At 33.8% G+C, this 22,923-nt stretch overlaps 1 protein-coding gene across 1 annotated transcript; it reads left to right on the top strand.

Annotated features, from left to right (window-relative positions):
• Window positions 1-1,326: 1,326 nt before the first annotated feature.
• On the top strand, window positions 1,327-5,470 carry LOC114740650 (GDSL esterase/lipase EXL3-like). Its single transcript, XM_028928842.1, has 5 exons — window positions 1,327-1,999; window positions 3,885-4,015; window positions 4,400-4,633; window positions 4,731-4,986; window positions 5,068-5,470. The coding sequence occupies exons 1-5, from the start codon at window positions 1,708-1,710 to the stop codon at window positions 5,256-5,258; spliced, it is 1,104 nt and encodes a 367-aa protein (XP_028784675.1). The 5' UTR covers window positions 1,327-1,707; the 3' UTR covers window positions 5,259-5,470.
• Window positions 5,471-22,923: the final 17,453 nt, after the last annotated feature.

The following is a 22,923-nucleotide window of genomic DNA, read 5'->3' as shown; positions in this document are numbered from 1 at the left end:
TGTGCCTTTTTTGCTAATGTTCTCTGTAATATTCCAACCTCTTTTTTAATATTTTTTCTTCTGATTATTAGATTTTAAAACAAATGAGTGATATTTTAAAGTAATTTTTTATAGTACTATTTTATTAACCTACGTTATTAAAACATCGTTTATTTTATTTAGAATCTAATAATAAAAAAAGACACATTTATAAGATTGGGTATTTCATTAAAAATCCCAAATCCCAAGCCATGCGGCGCACATCTGCATCCCCATCCTTGAGAGATCTCATAAATCGCCACAGGCCACCGAACTCGATATCGGCCAAAAATGGAAACCTGTGAATTATCCGAAGAACAAGAGATTTCACAGCTTCACACGTCGGCAAGCTAATACTACCTCAGCTCTTTAGTATAAAAATTTATTTAATTTTTATTTTAGTTTTAAATATAAGAGTTTAATTCATTTTATTTTTTTTTTTTTTAATGATAGTCTTTACAACAATGAGAGTTCTAATCAATACATTTGATTAGCTTAAGATATTTTAAAAAAGACTAACATCTACTACTCCTCTGGTCCTGTTTATGAGGTAAAAAGAGAATGTATTTTTTGATCATATTTATAAGGCATTGAGAGAAATTTTTTTATATAGATATATAATTTTACCTTTTTGTGTTGATTTTATTTATATGAGGTATAATGTATATTAAATAAGAATAAAGTTGAAAAGTGGTATGCTTTTAAATGAAAGTTAATGAAATTTAAAGTTTTTCTTAGTCTTTGTGAAACATGTTAAAAGTGACTTATAAATAGGATCAGATAAGTAATTATTACAAATAACTAACTTAACAAACTTTTTTAACCTACTCAGATTAATCAGCTAACTCTTATACTACCTCTGGTCTTTAACATAAAAAATCATTTGACTTTTATTTTGGTCCTAAATATAAGATCCCAATCTATTTTGTCTATTGTATTTACCTTTTTTTTTAAGATAATCCTTATAATAATAGTAGTTCTAGACAATACATTTTATTAACGAAAATATTTTAGGAAAGACAATACTCATTTATCATAAATAACTGACTTAAGTACTTAACTAATTTTCATACTCATTTATTATAAATAACTAATTTAACTAATTTTTTTAATATACTCAAATTAGTTAACTAATTTTATATTAAGATTAGAAGTAGTATTAAGGAATGGAGGTAGTATGCATAGATCCCTTAGGCGTTTTCTTCTTCTACCAAGCTAATATACAGGGAGACAAAATTAAGAACAACAACGAGTTTCTTCTGACGTGATTTTATATTCCGAAAGTCGTGGCAATCAACTTAAGAACTGCCTTCGGCCAAAAAAAAAAAAACCTAAGAACTGCAATAATATATTAATATGACTTAAAAGTAACTGAGCAAAATAACGTGGTATGGGCTGGATTTATTGACTTCTGACTCTGAGACGCGGTCTGGCTATATACGCAAAGAAACACGCAATCACGTCCATACGTTTCAAATGCCAGTATGTTAGATGAACTGATTTAATGCACGTGCAATAAATGAGATTGACCTAAAAGCGCGCACACAGAGAGAGAGAGAGACTGTACATAAAGGAAGGCAACAGGGAACCCAAAATGAGAGATTTGAGGTGGAGGAAAAATCACCGGTGCAATCCCCAATCATATGAACGTGTAGAGAATAAAGAGCAAAAAGCAACGAAGCAGGTGCAATGGTTGCAGTACGTGGCAGTGAGAGACTGTCGGAAGTGTTTGGGGTGGTGATGATTGTACTGTTATCATCATCAGTGCTATGGTGGAAAACGGAGGGGGTGGTGAAGCTGCCGGAAAATGCGACGGTACCGGCGGTGTTGGTGGTCGGAGATTCCATAATGGACACAGGGAACAATAACTACAACCCGACGACGTTGGCTCGATGCAATTACAGGCCCTATGGCAAGGACTTCGAAGGAGGCATCCCCACCGGTCGGTTCGGCAACGGAAAAGTTCCCTCCGATCTCATTGGTACTCTCTTTCTTCTCCACAGTAATCTTTTTCTTGTTTGTTTCTGTTGCAAATTCGAAACTCTTTCTCTCAACCCTTTAAACTTGGATTTTGTCATTCAATACACAGTATTTAATTTCTGTCCGAAGTGGTTGGGGTGGTTATGTTGACGTGAAGGTTAATCACAAGGTGCGTTTAGTGTCTAATGAAGCCATGATCATCATAAAAATCTATATCTTATATATATTATCAAAGGACAAAGGTTTACGAGTACATTAAACACGATAATACATTAAGTGATGATGTGCATGACGTGAGTAATATAAGAGCTAATTTATTAATTTTAGCATATTAAAAAAATTAATTAAATTAATTATTAGTAATAAATATATGTTGTCTTTCTTAAAATACCATTTTAATCAAATACATTAGGTAAAACTACCATTCAATAAAATCTTTAACATGTGCATTTACTAAGACTACTTTAGAAAAAGTAGATAAATATGAAAATAAAGTAAATTAGATTTAAAACCAAATTGAATGTAGTTCTTATATTAAGAACTTTTAGTAATTCTTTTTTTAATAAAATGATAAAGGCAGGCCACCTCCTAGCAGACATATGAAGTCAAAAGAATGGAGCGCATGTTATGGTGCGTTGCTGCTTCTAGTTAAGCATCATTTTACGTACTATAAATTTTACATTTTAAATTCAATTAGACACATTTTTCAAATATTACATGGAGTTTTAGATGAGACAAATGTTCATGATTTATTATTTTCACAATAAATTTTATATTTCGTCAAGTTCTAAATGTAAATGAGCTAGCTGAGAGTTTGTTTTAATTATAGATATAAGATTGTATCAATCGACTCTTTTTTTTTTTTTCATATATATTGTTTTTCTCAGATTACCCTATTATTACTCCCTGAAACGTGAATATAATGAGTCAAATGCAGTTATGTATCTTAAGTAAAACAAGGCTTCTTTTTTTTTCAAACAACTAAAACAACTATATGATTTGCCTAAATTTATCAATTTACATGCATTAGCTATTTAATTCTTGTATTCAAGATTGGATGGAATTGATTAAAAAGTTTAACTATAATAACACTATTAAATATATTAAGAGGGGATCAAATGTGATTTTAAAAATAATTTAAGCAATTCTAAGAATTGATTAAAATTGGACATCATTATTTCACCACCCTATGCAGCAAAGGAAAAAATTGTAAATTGCCATTAAACTTTAACGAGATGCATGACGTCGTAGCATGATATACTCATCACTAGTAACATATAATTCAGTCAATGTCATTTTGTTTGCTGCACCACCTGTTGCTGCCACAAATTACAACCTTACTGTATATTACCTCCAGTGTGTTCTCAATATATATAAGAGATTAATAATTAATTTGAAATATTAAAAAAACTAATTAAATTAGTTATTTATAAAAAAATATATGTTCGCTTTCCTAAACTATCTTATTTAATCATCTATATTGGAACTATCCTTGTAAGAACCATTTACGATTAATATGAATACTTTAGAGAAGAAATTATAAATTTTGAAGATAACAAAATAAATTAAAATTTGATATTTAAGAGGAAATTTAACATCAAGAACTAGAGGTAATATTTTGATACATGGGAACTGGGGAGGATCATAATTAAATTAATACACACATAAATATATAATAGGTTTCAGTTTGAATCACGTGGTGACAAGAGGGTGGAGAGAACGGGGGGTTTCTGATTTGCTCAAGATTACATAGATTCCTTGAAGTCTAAGAAAATATCACCGAATACTTCATTAATTTGGAAAACAAACATTCAAGAAGAGTGCAAAGCAAGTAGGGTATATTCGTTGGGAATTACAACTAATAAGCAACAATATTATTGTGTCAGTGGAAGAATTGGGAATCAAGCAACTGCTGCCAGCATATTTGGATCCGAATCTGCAACCTCAGGATCTGCCCACAGGCGTGTGTTTTGCATCGGGTGGCTGCGGATATGATCCTTTGACCTCCAAATTAGCCGTAATTTCTCAATCTCACATATCCTTTTCTTAATTAATTACTACTCCTCCAATCCTTAATATAGGATTTGGTTTTGATACTAAATATAAGACCCATTTCTCATATTTATCAATGTTTTTTTCTAAATTATCTTTATAGATATTTCCTCAACCATAATCAAGTAGAAGAGGGAGAAGGGGTATTAAGAAAGATAATTATGGTATTTTAAGAAAAATGTATGACTTTTCTTATAATTAACTAACTTATCTAATTTCCTTAATCTAATCAAATTAGTTAAATGAGCCCTATATTAAGGACCAAAGGAGTATATATCTACCTTCTCTATTCCATTTTGGGTTTGATCAACTAATTAACTGCATATTGAATATATTTCCACCGAACCAGTCAGCTATATCGCTGTCTGATCAAGTAGAATTGCTTCGACAATACAAGCAGAGGCTAAAAGCACTTGTTGGAGAAGACAGAAGCGATTTCATCATATCGAACAGCTTCGTTTTCGTGGTAGCAGGCAGTAATGACATTTCCAACACTTACTTCCTCTCTCACGCTAGACAAGTCCAGTATGATGTCCCTACTTACACTGATCTTATGGTCACTTCTGCTTCTGACTTAGTAAAGGTACCTCCACACATATATGGAGTCAACACTAAATGAATCATACCATTCGTTCGAAACTTATAAATATTATTAAAGGATTTGCATGATGAATTGAAAGGATTTATACGAAGTGGGTGTAAGAAAAGTTGGAGTGTTCAGTGCGCCGCCAATAGGGTGTGTTCCATCTCAGAGAACATTAGCTGGAGGAGTAGAAAGAAACTGTGTAGACACATACAACGAGGCAGCGGAGTTGTTTAACTCCAAGCTCTCCAAAGAGATGGCTTCCCTTAATAGCCAATTGCCCAGCAGCAGAATTGTTTACATTGATGTTTACAGCCCTCTGCTTGATTTAATCGTCAACTACCGGCAATATGGTAATAACAATCAGGCCATTAATTATTCATTAATTTTGGAATTTGGAGGCATTTGATCTAATATGTGTATTTAATGTGCAGGGTTCAAAGTTGGGGACCGCGGATGTTGTGGCACAGGCAAAATAGAGGTAGCAGAGTTGTGCAATCATCTCCAACAGACATGCGCCGATGATTCAGAATATGTGTTTTGGGATAGTTTTCATCCAACTGAAACTGCTTACAGAAAACTTATCCGTCCCCTCCTTACTAAATATCTCCACCAATTCTTCTGACCCAATTTCTCAGGATGATATTAGTGCCCATACCATTATCTTCATCGCTTATATAATTTACATAGCAGAATTACGTCAACAGCCAGAAGACATAAGATCATATGGAGTTATAAGGGTGATCATTTTCACTGTGATATCATAGGGTGGCTTTAATTGTCTCTCTAGTGTCCTCTTTTTGTTTATTTATCCTTATTTGTTGAAGATTTTCAACATTAATTTGTCACTAATAACACCAACTGGCCACTAAAGCTAGATGGGGTTACTACGTGCACAAACTCCAATCCTTTTCGTAGGAAGATTTTTTAAGCTTGCGGTGGTCCAAAATATAAAGGGAAAAAATGACTTGATGCATTTTTTGGCCAAAAATTTGCATTCGTTAGAGATGAAAGAGAGAATACATAATTATCTTGCTTAGAATCATTAAATTGTGTATATACATTGCATAATACCATCATATGTAAGTCAGGCAAGGAATTCTGGATACGAGGAAACTTAAATCTAACTAAATCAAACAGATTTTTTTAGTTTCTGCAAATAGTTTTCCGCCCCTTATATTAATGAGAATAAAAAAGACTCTGGAGTAATGAATATGATTACTATTGATTTGATATTCTACGTATACTATGGAGATTGATGTTGATGTTGGTGTTGATAGCAATTAAATTGGTATGTTTATTATTGTTTCTACTACTTGCACTAATAATTATTTTATTCTAATTACTACTATTAAATTAGGCTAAAATATAATACAAAGCATAAAATACCATGCCCTCAAATTGGCGATTTGGATTTGGCACCGGGGGATTTGGATTTAGAAGCAAACCATAAGATGAATGATCAGTCGTTGAGTTTGGTAATTGTTGAGGGTCATGATATGTTTAGGCTACAAAAAGTAATGTATAGGCTCTTGAAAATGTTATGGAAGGCAGGCGAGGCGAGCAGAGGTCATTTGAAATAATTACAAAACCTTGTCCTTTTCTCCACTAGTACTTTTAACTTATATCACTCTTGGACCTTATTATTTGTCATTTGCAAAGATTTTTCTAACAGAGAAACACTAAATAGATGAAATTTTTTATTTTTATCTTTGTTAAGAAATATTATATATTAATATATTTTCTTTTACTCATTTCCTCTTTCTTTATCTTCATTATAATTAATAGGAGAATTAAAAATTAAGCATTTTACAAATTATACAAGTAACAAATAAAAAAAAAAATCAAAATCCCCTTCCTGACAAATAATAAAAACCTAAGTAGTAGGTATGCATAGTGACCCAAATGATCAGTTCATGTCAGCCTACCTAAATCATCGAATATATACATACATATATATATATATGTATATATCTTCTGTACAAATATTTAGATTTAACATTCACTTAATTATTTGCATATTTTTATTAATAAGAATAAAAACACAATTATATATACATTTAACATTTTACCAGGACAATCAACTCCATAATATATTTAGCGAAAAGAAACGTAACCATATAAGGTATTGAATGAAACCACCCCCACACAGCTGCTTGCCTAAGATCGACGAAGCCATCGGCATCTAACCCAACCCACTGTCCTTGGAGTGCACCCCACACCCTCACGGCGTGTCTGAAACTCATGGTGCCCAATTTTGATAAATTTTATAAATGTTTTTTTTTTTAAGATTAGAGAAAAAATTCTTCATTGTAAAATTCATTTTCAACCCGTCAGTGCAATTCTTCTTCAATTACATGCAACATTATTTTTATCTATGTCCAAATCTTTGTTTGCTGCATGGTTGAGAATAGGTTGCATGCATATAGTTAAAGCAAAGTTGTATTCACTGAAAATAAATTGCACAAGTTTTTAGACAAATTTCAGGTACTTTTGAATAATAAATTTTGCAATAGAGAATTTTTCATCAATAATTTTTTAATATTTTTTAAATATGCATGCATATAATATCTGTATATGAGTATGCATATGTCTGATGTGGTAATTACTATCTTTCTACCCACAGACAGAAGTGTTAAAAAAGTCCAACCATAGTACAAGATGATGAGCACCTTTGCATGCATGATTGCATCAATATAATGAGGTTTCTTTCCGACTTAGCCTCCAATCACATTCATTGTGATCATAATAATTAACAACCCTGAAATTGGACAACAAATGGATGTGTTTATATATCAATAATGAATTAAATATTGGTTCATATTTTATATATGTATTTAAAAATAAAAATATATTAAATTTCTAACTATTTTGAAAAAAATAAGAATAAATTAGAATTTAAAGTAATATATATGATGGATATAATAATGAACATTGTTAAATGTTAACATAGGTCTTTCACTTTTAATATGTTTAAATCAGATAATAATTTTTTGATTGAAATATTTACAATTGTGTAAAGGGAGTTATTATGATGTTATTTTATATAGTGAATCTTCTATATTGTATAGATTTATAAAAGAATTGTATTATTAACCATATGGTGCCTTACAATTATTACATTTTATTTGAATTTTCGTGTTTCAAAATGTAGAGGTAAAAAATAGAAAAAAATTATAATAAGGTCTCAAGGAAGGAAAAAAATTACAAAACAAGTTCTAGAGGTTTTCATTCTCCACTTTAAAACTTATTATTACAGGCTACTCATGTTGTTATTGAAGCTTTTTAATAATTATTTATCTTTCTTGAGATTTCAGTGCAATTCTTCCTAAAAAAAATAATTAACTGGCCCATTTGTCAATTATGGTTTTCAAATTAAAAGTGCAATTAAGGCTGCCTTTCTTGTTGGACAAGTTGAGGCCCACTGGATAAGGTTATGCTAGATTACTTTAAGAATTTTACAAATCTATTTGTATAACTTTAAACTACAAAAAAAAGAAAAAATAAATTGGAAACAATCTAAACGCGCACTTTTTCTAACGTTTGAGATGAATTGTACTGTTATTTATGACTCAGGACTTGTATGCAAATTTTATTATATATTGATACTTCTGAGATTGCTCTAATTTTTCGCATATATCTTTTTTAGCATGCCTTTTGTTTTGGATTAGATTTTCATTTTAATATTTAAATCAATCCCCCTTTATTCATTATATTGCATGTTAAAGTTTCGGAAAATTAGCAAGAGGTCCAAAAAAAAGAATTTAATTATTAGAAAGTTTTACTGATAATAAACAACATAAATCAGTTGTCATTTTTTATACTGAAAGTTCAGTTATCAATATTCAATACACTTTAAGTTAGTTAAATCTATTTTTTAGGACCTGATTAAAGTTTTGTTTACTCTCTCTGGGCACCAATATGGAGAGTCGCCGACATTGCTGGGAATAGAGCTACCAGCTGCGCTTTGCATTGACTATTGAGAAGTAGTAGTTAGAAGTTAGCCATCTATTTCTTCATTAACACACCCGATAACGACGTTGTAGACAGGAGTATCGCCTCACAATTCACATCATCGTTGAATTTTTTAAACCAGATTCTTCTCCCTTTTTTCTTGAAATAGTATAAAATGATTCTTTTTCGTTGCGATAGAATAAATTAAGATTTATATATTCCTTAAAAATTATAAGAAAATAACATAAAAGATTCACCATAAAAATCAATATAATTAAGGGTTAATTAATCCGCAAGTCCTTATAGTTTCAACGAATTTTGAATCAGATCCCTATAGTTTTTTTCTTTTTATTAGGTCCTTATACTTTTACTTTTTTTAATTAGGTCTTTGTATTTATTTTTCTTTTAATTAAGTCCTTATAATTTCACTAAATTTTTAATCAGGTCCATATAGTTTTAATTTTTATTTATTAATTAAATATAAGCTTAATTAAATAGATTAATATTGAAATATAAAATATTAATAATTAAATTAAATTAATAATTATGTAATAAAAAAGTAATGGAATTAATTAATTCAGGAAATTTTTTTGAAGAAATTAAAATCATTATAATAATTCAATATCTTTAGAATATTATTGTTTATAAACTAATATTAAATAATATATACTATTTTATGTTTATATAATAGTACTATTAGAATTTATAAAATAAAGAATAAAAAATTCAGGGACTTAATTAAAAATAAGGTGAACTTATAAGGACTTGATAAAAAGAAAAATAATACAAGGATCTAATTAAAAACAGATGAAAGTATAAGGACCTGATAAAAAGAAAAAAAAACTATAAAGACTTGATTCAAAATTAGTTGAAACTATAAAGAACTGTAGATTAATTATCCCTGTAATTAATAACATATAATAGTTATCGGTGGCATGTCTCACTATAAGGATTTGCTGGGGCCTCGTGTTTTAAAATCACTGTTATTTTAAAGATTATCTTGCGTGAATTCGAAGTCAAAGTTGACATCCAGTCAAACTTCCAAATAAAAATTTACATAATTTTAAAATTTTAGTTTTATTTGCAAATAGTTATGATTTAAATATTTCATTGAAATATTAATTATTATTTTACATTTTTATATCTTTTTAACAGTTAACTGAAGAAAAGAAAGCAAAATTATATAGCTGAAATTTTCTACAATATAAAACTATTTAATATATTTTTATAAGTTTATATCATATTAAATGATAATTAATTCAAAAATTGCAGAGTGTTGAGCTCACATGCACAATTTTTAATTAAACATCCAGAGTCTGTAATTATTGCTCTATAAGATGGCGACCTTTTAGATCTGAAAAGCAACCTGATAATAAATAAATATGAAAAACAAACAGGTTACTAGCAGAAAAGAGACCCTCACTGCTATGTGCGTGTGATGACTCTTCGGAGGAGTTTGGAAAACTACTTTTAAAAAAATATTTTTATACCAATCAAAACAAAATTACTTTTAAAAAGTAATCCAAGCAATCCCGAATCAAAAACAAAAAAGTGAAAAAATGTTGGTGAAATTATAATTTAGTAGCATGAAAACTACTATGTAAGTGAATGCTGGGCAACTTGTTTTCTAACCCTTAGGCAATTTATATTTATCTTTCTAATTGAATAAAAAGTGAAAAATACTCAGATGTCATCCACATAACACTCCCACTCCCTATCGATCGTATCATATCATGTCAATGTTTACAAAGCGAAACCAAGTTGGATGGGACAAGTCATGCTCTTGCTCTATCTACAATAATACTCCTCCGGTCCTTATTATAAAACCCAATTTGACTTTTTATTTAGTCTTAATTATAAGACCCAATCCATTTTGTTTCTTATATTTATGCATTTTTTTCCAAGATAATCCTTCTAATAATGATAGTTTAAGCCAATATACTTAATTAGTAAGGATATTTTAAGAATGACAACACTTATTTATTATAAATAACCAACTTAACTTACTTCCTTAATCTCCTCAAATAAGTCAATTGGGTCTTATAATTAGGACCGGAGGAGTATATCTTTTGATCGACGAAAGCATCCTTCATTTAATTGGACAAGCCCATTCAATCCCGCCCCACCTACTTATTTTTAAATTAAATTCAATTAATCTTTTCGTTTAGATAGACGCACACATGGCCAGAGAAAGCCTCATGTGAAAATTAAATAAGTTTGCCCATTCAATATTTTGAACTAAAGGATCTTTACATGTTAACTAAATAGTACTATATGGTAGGAGACGATCTAATCCGATGTCAATTAATCTGTGAGTTGTGTGTGACCCAATTAAAGCAAGTGGCTGGATTTCTGCTGCTTTTAAGACAAAAACCTACTCATTTGATTTTACAGTACGTTATTAATTTAATTTGCATTAACTTAGATGGATACACTGGGACTTAGGAAGGACAAAGTTAGGTTTTCTTGTCTTGTAGAAGCTGGCTCGTCAATGTTAAATCAGGATAAATTCACAATAGTAGTATGTCTTGGTTATTTTCTTTCCCTTTTTTCTTTGGGTCTTCGTTTCTGTTTTAAATATGTTTTTCGTTCTCTCAAAATTTTTTTAAACCCAAGTTCGATGTACCAGCAGGCCGGGGTTACTTTACCTAGTTGAAAGTTTAAGTAAACTCATGAAGAACTTAAGAATTAAGAGTTTCTCCCTTGCTCAGTTATATTAACAACAGATTAGAAGAAAGAAAACCATTAGATCTGTCTTAATAATATCGATCCAATGCACATATTTGTATCATATATTAAATACAATGCATAATTTAGTGTTTCAAATTAAACAACGTACCGGTCATAATTACAAAACCCTGTTTATAGGCTATAAACAAAATTTTATAATTAAAACAGGGAGTAATTCTTATTATATCTCTAACAGATTACTTTCACCCCAACCCGATGGCCAGCTCTCACAACTCAGGTAGCAGTTGGGTTTGTTCGGCAGCTGAGCCACTTTGAATTAATGCGTCCTAAGCCCTAATTGATCTTTTAAATTTCGGGGAACATGCGGTTGAGATGACATTCATACAATCTTATAAATGAATGACTCAAAAAGTGAGACAGATGAGAACATGATTTTTCTTATCTGTTGCCACTTTGTTTAATCAATTAATTAAGATTCTAAATATATCAAACGTATAGATACCATCAACGTTGTTCACCTAAATCATTAACCCGCGACTTTGATGCACTAATTGAAATTTTATCTATTTGGCCAGAATGCTCTGTATATAATGGATAGCTATAGCTAATTATTATCCTCTCTTGCCTGCTTTTGATCAAAAGTTTTAAATTTTGCAAATGATTGATTATATATAGGACTTCGAGGGTGTTTGTTGTTCTCCAAAATCACTTAAAAAAAAGCTTTTACATAAGTTAAGACAAAACTACTCTCTTATACTTATTTCAAACTCTGTAAAATCACTCTTGAAAAGCTATCCCAAATACCCCCTCCTCATACCTCTCTCCGTCTCTCATGTTGTAATAAAGCTAATTTTTAGAGAAAAATATTCAGTTGTAAATGTTAAAAATAAAAACTTAAAAGGAACAAAATTTTATTATCCATTATTGACGGATCTGAGCTTGAGTTCATGGAGCTTTATTCCCGTGCTTTGTTGAGGATGATATCGTATTATATTGCTGAATTTTTGAGGAATCATAAATTTTACAAATTACAGCCAATTAATGAAACTCACAAATGTACCTTTAAACAATCTATTATTACGCAGCTTAATAATTTGTTGGCAAACGCAATATTAATTCCATTGATTGTTGGAGGTAGGTTGTATTGCCTTGATTTTATTTACTAATTGGGGTGTATTCCCATGCAGTTTCTTACTTTCTCATACATTTTATATTTGACATGTACAGGTGATGAAGCCAAGGAAAAAAAAAACTATTTATGGGGAAGAACGTAGGGAAACTCCGAAAAAATTCTGCTTCAAAAGAGCAACTTAGGTTTCTATATTTAGAATATCCTATAAAATCAAGTAAAAGTGGTAATTGTGATGTAAAAAAAGATAAGGTAAGATATACACTACCTTTGATCCTAATTATAAGACTTTATTCGTAAACTATAAATGGGGTCTCATAATTAGGATCGTTGATAATATTAACCAATAGTGAAGCAGAATATGTAGGTAAAAGAAGAAAAATAAAAAAAAAAAGAAGAAGAAAGAAGAGCAGAGCTTTCAAACTTGAAGGGGAAGGTGGCGGTTGACCCATGGAAGGGGAAAGAACAAGGAAAGGGACATTGGGCCTTCCTTGAAATGACGGACTCCTGAATCCCATTTCTGCTATACTTGTCATAAATTAATCTCTCTTGCTCTGGGCACCAATCACTACTCACCACATGATCACTCCCCCATCTCTCCACTTGCCACCAGCTATTATATATATCGACCCCTCACTTTTCTATTCCTTCACAACAACATTTCTACATTCTTTGTTATTTATGATTCTTTTCCACCGTGTATATATACTTCTGGAAACATTCTTCCTCATCTTGTTTAACCCCATACGCCTTTTCATGCTTTCATTAGCTAGCTAGCTTACCGATATGCAGTAGCGGAAAAGAAGAGTCTAATCCCAAAATACTAAGGGAAAATGACATTGAGGTCCCACAGAACCAAAAATACAGCAAATAGGTCCCCTGAAATCCCATAATTTTTCTGAAGTCCCAAAGGGACTTAGATGCAATTTTCAGAATCCACAAATTACTCTCTTGCCCTTGCCTATGAGATTCAAAAATGCTAAAAGGAGATTAGAGCCTCTGTTTTTTGTTCGACGGAAGAAAGCTAAAACCGTGTTGTGCCTTCGTGCTGCTAGAAATCCGGTGACAACCCACCGTGGTGCTCAAATTCCCCTCACAACCCGCCGAAGTCGTTGAATGCTCGTTGTGGTGGCTCTTTTGTTCGACCAAAGAAATTTGAATCGTCTCGATGGCTTTGCGGTGCTGAAAAATCGGTGACAACCCACCGTGGTGCTCAAAATCGACTCACAACCCGCCGAAAATAGTGACCCGAAGTCGTTGAATGCTCGTCGTGGTGGCATTTTTGTTGGACCGAAGAAATTCGAAATTGTCTGGGTGCCTTTGTCCTGCTGGAAATCCGGTCACAACCCACCGTGGTGCTCAAAATCCACTCACAAACCGCCGAAAATCGTGACCGAAGTCTTTGAATGCTGGTCGTGGTGGCTCTGTTCATGGGTGTCTGAAGCGAAGTGGAGCTCGTCTTGGTGTTTAAAGTGGAGGTCATCCTTGTGGCTACGTTCGTCGGCGTTTGAAGTGAGGTGGAGCTCGTCCTGGTTGCTGCATTGTTCGGTGTTTGAAGCAGAGCTGTTATTCTCAAATTTGCTTTCGCAGACATAAGCATTGTCGACAGTGAAGAAGGTAAACACGTATGAATCAGAAAAACCATAGCTTGTTTGTTGTTGCATTTGATCATTGCTCAGTATTTGCATCAAATTTTGGAATATCTGGTATTAGCAAAACCTGAGAAGATTAGTTTAGCAATTAGTAAGTTTCTTGGGATTGTTAAAGTTACAAAAATGAGGCTGAATAGTTGATATGCCTTGCTTGGAGTTCAAAGTATTTGTGAAGATTGTATGCTCTGTAATGTTTACTATATTCCTTTGTGGGGATTTCTATTTCCATATTGATGATTGCGTCTGAAATATGCATTATGCAGCCATCCAAATGCATCATTATTTTGGTATATCTTTCTAGAAGTAGTGTGAGAAGTTTGCTCTACTCTGAAAGAGTTTGGGTTAAGGATTTGAGCAGAGTTGCCAGAAAGTTTGTATATTTATCACAAATCTCATATAAATGAATGGATTTGTGCCAACAAGAACAATTGGAAAGAAATCTCCCTTTTTGTTGTTATGATGTTCATGAGTAGTACTAAGTGATTGATTTCATGCAACCAAGCCTGAAGCTTCCTCACATGTTTAAAGACACCATTCCAACAATATGTGTAATTAATACTGAATGCTAATTATAGTAATAGTGAAATCAGATTTTTAATGAAGAAGAACAGGATCGTTTGGTGTAAGTGCATGAAGGGTTTGATGTAATTTGTATATGATTTGAAACAAGAAGCAAAACAGAAAAGCAGGAAAATAATTACTTGATTTTTATTTGATCATATCTTTGAATGTAGCAAGAAATAATTTTGGCATGATTGATGGTTTTATTTATAGGAATAGATTTAGTGCTGTTTGATCCATCACTTTTAATTTGATCCATCATTTGTTATCATGCCACATCTGCATTCAAGTGTCAGATTTTTTTTTTCTTTATTTGGTAGTGCTTTTAAATCAATTTTCTTTTCTATATCTAGGAAGCTTTGCATCTCTGCAAAAGTTGAGTAGGAATCTAAGAAGAATTGAAGTTCATTGTACTGGTCTTGTTTTGCAGGTTAAGAAGATGGGAAAGGATAGAACCAACAAAAGTGGACAAAGAAGCTGTAATTTTTCTGGTTATGCCTTGTTTACAGAGGAATTCCATAAGAAAAGCTCGAGGAAGTACGAATCACTTGAATCCAGGAATCAGCATGTGAGAAATGCTTGGGACAAATTATCTGAGCAACAAAAAGAGGAATATTGTAAAAGGGCCAAGGAACAAAGAGCTCCCACAAAGTCCAAAAAGTATATAGTTCCTTTCTACACAAGATGTGCACCTAAACAGTTCATCCAAGTTTGCAAGCATATCAAAGAAAGGAAGGAACTAATGGACAGGTTAAAAAAGATAGGTTTTGATAAGTTGATTGAAGTATGTTGCCAGACAATTCAAAGAGAATTGTGTGGAGAGTTTATGTGTGCATTCGACCTTCCAACAAAAAGCATTTCCATAAGAGGGAAGAGAAGGAAAATGAGGGCAAATGATGTGCATGACTTTATGGGGCTGCCAATAAAGGGAGAAGAGATTAACGTAGCTATGAGTGGTGAAGATGAAGTGTTCAAGCAATGGAGGGTTGTGTATGGTAATGTTCCATATAAGAAGATAGCGTCATTGTTGACCGAGGACAAACAAGATGAAAATTTTGAGATGCTGTTTGTCATGTATGCATTGGGAACATTGTTGCGTCCTAATGCCAGTATTTGTGTCATTGATTATTTGTTGAAGGTCATACTATCAACAAAGGATAGATTGGGTCAATTTGATTGGTCATCTTATGTGCTGAATGAACTATACAAGGGCATTGGAGTGTACAAAAAACAATTAGAAAAAGGCAAGTTGACTGAAAAGAAGAAGAATGTGCTAGGTTGTCTATACTTCCTACAAGTAAGTGCTATTATAATTTGTATATTTCGGTTATCATTTCATTTTATGGTCTGAATGTTGTCAATGGCTGCTGTTAACTTATCATTCATGTGACATGCAGATGTATTGTCTACAAAAGTTTCCACTGGGGGAAACAAAAGCTTCACATGTTGAGCATGCTCTTGCATTTTGGGATGAAAAGAAAGTGCAGCAAAGAGTTAACATGGAGAAGGAGAGCGATCAAGGAATATTGCATCCGGCTAGTCAAGCCACCAGTTTTGATCCAAAAAATTTAACTTACCCGGTATGTGGACTTGGAGGCTTAATGTACATTTTTTTTCTTTTGTTGCTTACATATTAAAGTTCTGAATTTTACTTGTATAGGAGATCAAGAAAACATATGCGCGATTAGTGTCAATGCTGGGAGAGGAGATGATGGCCCTTCAGTCAAGACTAATGAAGGATAGTGGCAGTGCAAGTGAAGAGGAGAAAGATGATGATGAAGAATCTAAATCAGAAGAGGAAAAAGGGGTCAAAGGAAGTGAATCAGAGGAAGAGGAAATTGAGGAAGAAGGAACTGAATCGGAAGAGGATAGAAATGAAGAAGAAGAACAAAAAACTCAATCAGAAAAGGAGATGGGTGGAGAAGAAAGTGAAAGAGAAGAAGAAAATGAAGAGGTGAAAGACCTAGAAGAGGACAAAGAAGAGGAAGAACAAAAAAGAAGAGAAGAAGAGGATGAAGAGGACAAAGGAGAAGAAGAAGACAAAGAAGATGAAGAAGACAAGCAAGGGGAAGGGAAAAAATATGTGAGGAAATCAACAAGGGTCATAAGCAAGGGCAAGGCTCTTAGGTCTCCATTTCTGGAAATCAAAACTAAGCCTGGAAAAAAGAGAACAATGGATGATAGGCAAGTTTTATTTGACATGTGTACAGCAAGGTGTGATGAAGACGACCAAAAGCAATAAGTATTATGTTTTGGTGTCCAAATTTATATTATGTTACAGAATTTACTGACTTCATAATTGTTTTATTTATATTAGATACTTTGTATCGATGTATGGATACTTTCTAACCCGTGGTGAGCTGCAATGTCTCCAACGTAGAAGATGGATAAACGATAGGGTAAGTCACATGTATATAGTTAACATTAGAATGAGTTATTTGATGGTAAAGAGTTGTAATTTCTTTATATTGTCATTTCAGTTTATGACTATGGTGGCAAAGACATTTGTTAGAGATCAAAAGGATAAAGAGGGGAGAGTGAACCGGCATATATTTTTTGCAGATTTCATGCAAAAGATGGTAGCCAATCCTTTAAGATGGAAATGGGAGGACCATGAAAGAGAAATATTACCTAAATATATTGGGTACAATATAGGGGATTGCGATTTCCTTTTCGGTCCTACGTTATTTGAAGATCATTGGTTTTGTTATGTTTTGGAGACAAAGACCATGACCTTCTACGCCCTTGACTCCTTGGTTGATAGCATCACATTCATGAGATTACAAGCAGAGGAAGAAGAAGCAAAGAAAAAGGGGGTGAGCAACAACGTGATGCGAAGAAGAAAAAGAGGACGAATAAAGGGCACTTCAATCCCAAACAGTTTATGGCAACACAGACTGTGTGTAGTTATTTGCTGCTGTTATACTTGTCAATGACTACTTTTATAGTTGTTACTAGCAGCCTGCGTAGTTGTCACTGCATGCTCTGTTAGTTGTCACTGGATGCTGTGTTAGTTGTCACTGGATGCTGTGTTAGTTGTCATCACGTGCTCTGTTAGTTGTCAATGGATGCTTAGTTGACTAGATGCTGTGTTAGTTGTCACTGCATGCTCTGTTACTTGTCACTGGATGCTCTGTCATTTCTCACTGGATGCTTTGTTAGTTGTTAGTGGATGCTGTTTTTTGTTACTGGATGCTCTGTCCCTTGTCACTGGATGCTGTGTTACTTGTCACAATATGCTCTGTCCCTTGTCACTGGATGCTGTCTTGTTAGTAAAACCTTTTGATTATGTGTTTTTTTTTGCAGATGAACTGTTTCCATACGATGTTGCGTGCTGTTAAGCTAGAATTGTTTGCCAATGAGGACAAAATTGGCAACGAAGTGAAATGGGCTAAAGTTTATGTGCAGAATGATATGTGAGTGTAGTTGTTCTATTTGATTGTGTTATGTTGTGTTTGTTCACAATAAAAATTGCATGCTGCTTACATATTGAATTTGCTTGGCAGTGATTCATGTGGAGTTCATGTCCTCTCTTGGCTACAAGAGTGGGATGGCACTGTTCGTGATGCTGCAGGATATACCATGCCACGATACTCCAATGATGAATTGCAAGAGTTGAAGGTTGGCTGTTTGTGGTGGTTGGTTACCCATCCACAAAATGAACATAGGGATGAAGTGATGTCAATGCTATCGGACTTCAACAAGAGCAAGAGGAGGAGATAGAAGAGTCCATTAATTTTTTGTTCTGTTATGCCAGGATGTGTTATGAGATGATTGGCACCTAAGGGTGTGAGCCATGAGTGGCAATAGCTTAATGGTCAATAGGTCCTTTTGTAATAAACTGATCAAATTATGTTTATAATATTATTACCTTTGTTATCAGATGTTATGATACCAATTTCTTGGGGACAACTCACATTTTTATTTTTGTTGTTTTATATCTTTATTGATATCGACAAATTTATGTAATATTAATAAGTAATATAACATGAGTTAATGACAAGTGATATAACAATTTCATAACAAATGAATATGTGGATATTAACAATTGATATTCAAAATTTTTACAACTGAAGGTGTTATTTATTTGTAATGTTAAGTAATATTTATATTAAAATATAATTATTCAGAATGTGTTACTCAGAGTTATGTTCAATTAACAAGTCACTCTGCTCTATTGGCAAGTCACAGTGCTACCAGTGACAAGTCACGGTGCTCCATTGGCAAGTCACAGTGTCACCATTGATAAGTCACAGTGCGACGATTGACAAGTCATCTTGCCACCAATGACAAGTCCGTGTGCCACCATTGACAAGTCATAGTGCCACCAACGACAAGTCAGTGTGCCACCATTGGCAAGTCACAGTGCCACCATTGACAAGTCACATTGCCACCAATGACAAGTCCGTGTACCACCATTGACAAGTCATAGTGCCACCAATGACAAGTCAGTGTGCCACCATTGGCAAGTCACAGTGCGACTATTGACAAGTCACATTGCCACCAATGACAAGTCCGTGTGCCACCATTGACAAGTCATAGTGCCACCAACGACAAGTCAGTATGCCACCATTGGCAAGTCACAGTGCCACCACGACAAGTCAGTATGCCACCATTGACAAGTCACAGTGCCACCATTGACAAGTCATAGTGCCACCAACGACAAGTCGGTGTGCCACCATTGCAAGTCATAGTGCCACCATTGGCAAGTCACATTGCCACCAATGACAAGTCCGTGTGCCACCATTGACAAGTTACATTGCCACCAATGACAAGTCCGTGTGCCACCATTGGCAAGTCACATTGCCACCAATGACAAGTCCGTGTGCCACCATTGGCAAGTCACAATGCCACCAATGACAAGTCCGTGTCACCATTGACAAGTCATAGTGCCACCAACAAGAAGTCAGTGTGCCACCATTGACAAGTCACAGTGCTACCATTGACAAGTCACAACGCCACCATTAACAAGTCTTAGTGCCATGATTGACAAGTCACTATGCCACCATTGACAAGTCACAGTGCCACCATTGTCACTTCATTAATAATGATTATATATGACAAATAACCAAAAATATAATATGACAGAGTGATTGAAAATATCATATGTTACTAAAACAAGTTATGTAACTTGAATTCATATTATTGACAACTTACATCAGCAAATTAATTGACAAGTGACAGTGCTCTATTGACAAGTCATAACAGGTCTAATGACAATACAGGGTGCAGGTAATGACAACTTAAATAACAACAGAATCTAACATGCCAATTTATAGTCAACTTTCATTTACACCTTCATATACATGAAACTACACCTATTTCACAACCCATCCCAAAAAAACACAGGGGTTGCATGTAATTACGAGAAACTAACTATTGGTGTGTATCCATTTACAAAAAATTCCCTTCACACCAATTTACAAAATATTCCCTTCACATTCATATACAAAAATAGCTGATTTCATTATGTTCTCAGCTGGGATTTGGGTTCTTGCATGTCTTGGCAGTGTGTCCAGGCTCTTTGCATCTTCCACAATGATAAACCTTCTTATTTTGGAATTGAGATTCTATTCTATTAATCATTGGCCTTCCTGGAGGCCTTCTAGTTATGGGTGGATGCAAGAATGTTTGAGTCAGCATATGAGTCACAGTAGGTGCATCCGGCTATGGGCAATCATGCGTTGCAATTGGCCTCATGCTATTTTCATATATTTTCTCCTGTGTGGACAATTTATAACAGTCATCTATATAATCATACACTCTACGGTTAACTAGCTTGATTGCCGCACACGCATGTGGACAAGGTATTCCATTCATTTGCCATGCCAAACATGTGCATCTGTGAGAAATAAGATCAACAGTCACATAGATTATGCGTCCCTCATGCATTGTTTGCACCGAAATATGGTCATCACCATAATATGTTGCCTCCATATACGCACCTCTTACTATTTGTTCCGACAACTTTGATTCAATATTAGGTCCTATATCATTTTTCCAGCTTCTCATCCCCATTTTGCTAGCAACCATCTTCTTGGCCAACTTCTCTTGATGCTCTTGTATCAAAACCAGCAAGGCATGCTTCCTTTCTTTCAACATCCATGCATTAAAAGACTCAGCAAGATTATTGGTGATGTTATCCCATCTCTTAAAAGGAAATTTACTTTGCGTCCATCTATCTACATCCCCATGAGATTCAACCCATTGTGCCAATTGTGGACAAAACAATCTTAAATTTCCCATTGTAACATTAAACTCATTGTCATGCTTTGCATATGCGATTCCATCAAGTAAATTAAGTGCATTCTCCTTGTTATTTTCTGAGGTTCGTCTCACACCTCTATTGATTTTCACATACTGCGCACTATAATTTTCTTTCACATGTCGATAGCAAAAAGCATGTCTCTCACCATCAAATACTGTCCTAACAGCACCGATGATAGCATTACTCCGATCTGAGACAATTGTCACTTATGCTGATCTGGTTATCTCCTTCAGATTCTGTAGAAACCAAGTCCACTCATCATTTGTTTCTTCGCTAACAATACCATATGCTAAGGGAAACAACTCATTGTCTGCATCAAATGCACAAGCAAATAATAAAGTTCCTTTGTAAGGACCACTCAAATGACATCCATCTATATAAATAATTGGTCTGCAACCTTACACAAAGCCTTTAATTGAGCATCCATGTGTAATGAAAAGCCTCTCAAATCGGTTGCTATCTGAGCCTTCCCATCTTGCAACTGTATCAGGATCAGTTTCCATTAATCTCTCACACATCCAAGGGATTACCTTATAAGAATCTTCTACTCGACCGTGTAATTCTGTTAGTGCTCTCTTCCTGACCCTATATGCTTGAGTATAGTTCAATTGCACTCCATATTCTTTATACAAGTCCTTTCTAATTTCATTAGGACTCTTGTCAACATTGCACCTCAAGTCATCAATCACAATTGAAGCAGCTAAATTTGACCTTCCTGAGTAAGAAACAATTAAGTTGTCCTGTGCATGATGAATGTGTTCACTTTTATATGTTCTGATAGTTAAAAACTCAGTATCTTGATGTGCTCCCATTGAATATGCACCCATATACCATGGACAACCATCAACCTTACACTTCACAATGATCTTTCGCTGATTATTCTTAATAAAAAGGTATGAAAACTTCTGGGATAGGCTGTACTTGTACAATGTTTCTCGGAGAGGAGTGGCATTTGGAAATATTTGTCCTTCTCCAATAATCAAATCCTTCCATTTTGTGGAATTCATTTGTAGTGTAGGTGTTGGGATCATTTCAACAGCACAAGGAATTGATGATAGCTCTCCAATCACATCAAATGAGGTAGGTGGAGACATAGACAATTCATTGACACCTCCAAATGATTGATCAATCCTGCAGGAAATAACAAGTCAGGGTGCATGCATTGACAAGTTGATAGTAAGACAGTAACAACTGACATACCAAGAAATGGCAATAACAGATTTGTTAAACTAAACTTACACATCTTGCTCCTCCATTGTATTATCCTTTGTTGCTTTTGTGTGGTCCTTGTTTCTAGTCTCTTCTACATACACATGACCACTTTCTTCATTGAACTTTATCAAATGTTCTACCCCATCATCATCTACCAACTCCACAAAAGTTTTTTTATCAAACACATCTGAGAATTTTAAAAGAAATGAGTTGGTTTCTTTTCCAGTAATTAATGATATAATCTCCTTCAATTCTTTATAACTTGTGTCCTCTTTTATATTTGTTGTTCTTACACTACCTCCCATATATCTCATATCATCTTCTCCATCATTTATAAACTTTCCCCCTATGTGAACAAAGCAAAATAGATGTTTTCCAGACGTACTCGCCATCAGTAACTTAAACCTGCATCAAGAAGCACGCAACTGTCATTGACAACTTAAGGAGCTATATTGACAACTATCACGGCACGCGTTGACAACTATCGCGGCCTGATTGACAACACAATCCCATTTCATGCTAAGGGTTTCTACCCTCACTAACCTTCATCTTTTTCTTCCTTTGCCACTAAACTAACGTCAGAACAGAGGAAAACCACCCAAAAACAACCCAAAAACAAAGCACCCATTATCATTCTACACACCCAACTTAAATCACAACACACACCAACCAAAAACACAGCTTTTCCATTCATTAACTTCTGAATCTTAAACCAAAAACAAAAACTTTGAAATACCAAAGGCAAAAACGATTTTTTCATTTCTCATTCCCAAACAAATGCACAATCTGTCAAGAAAGGTAGAAGAGGAGAGAAAAGAAAGTT

The sequence above is a fragment of the Neltuma alba genome, unplaced genomic scaffold (genome assembly GCF_004799145.2).
Source record: "Neltuma alba isolate B1F8T4 unplaced genomic scaffold, ASM479914v2 tig00003186_pilon, whole genome shotgun sequence".
NCBI lineage: Eukaryota > Viridiplantae > Streptophyta > Magnoliopsida > Fabales > Fabaceae > Neltuma > Neltuma alba.
This window is presented reverse-complemented; position numbering and strand designations above follow the sequence as displayed.

Coding starts and splice junctions, on each gene's coding strand:
- LOC114740650 (XM_028928842.1), top strand. CDS start 1,708: ATGGTTGCAGTACGTGGCAGTGAGAGACTGTCGGAAGTGTTTGGGGTG. Junction 2,000..3,884: donor AGTTCCCTCCGATCTCATTG/GTACTCTCTTTC, acceptor TTATTGTGTCAG/TGGAAGAATTGGGAATCAAG. Junction 4,634..4,730: donor CTGCTTCTGACTTAGTAAAG/GTACCTCCACAC, acceptor ATGAATTGAAAG/GATTTATACGAAGTGGGTGT.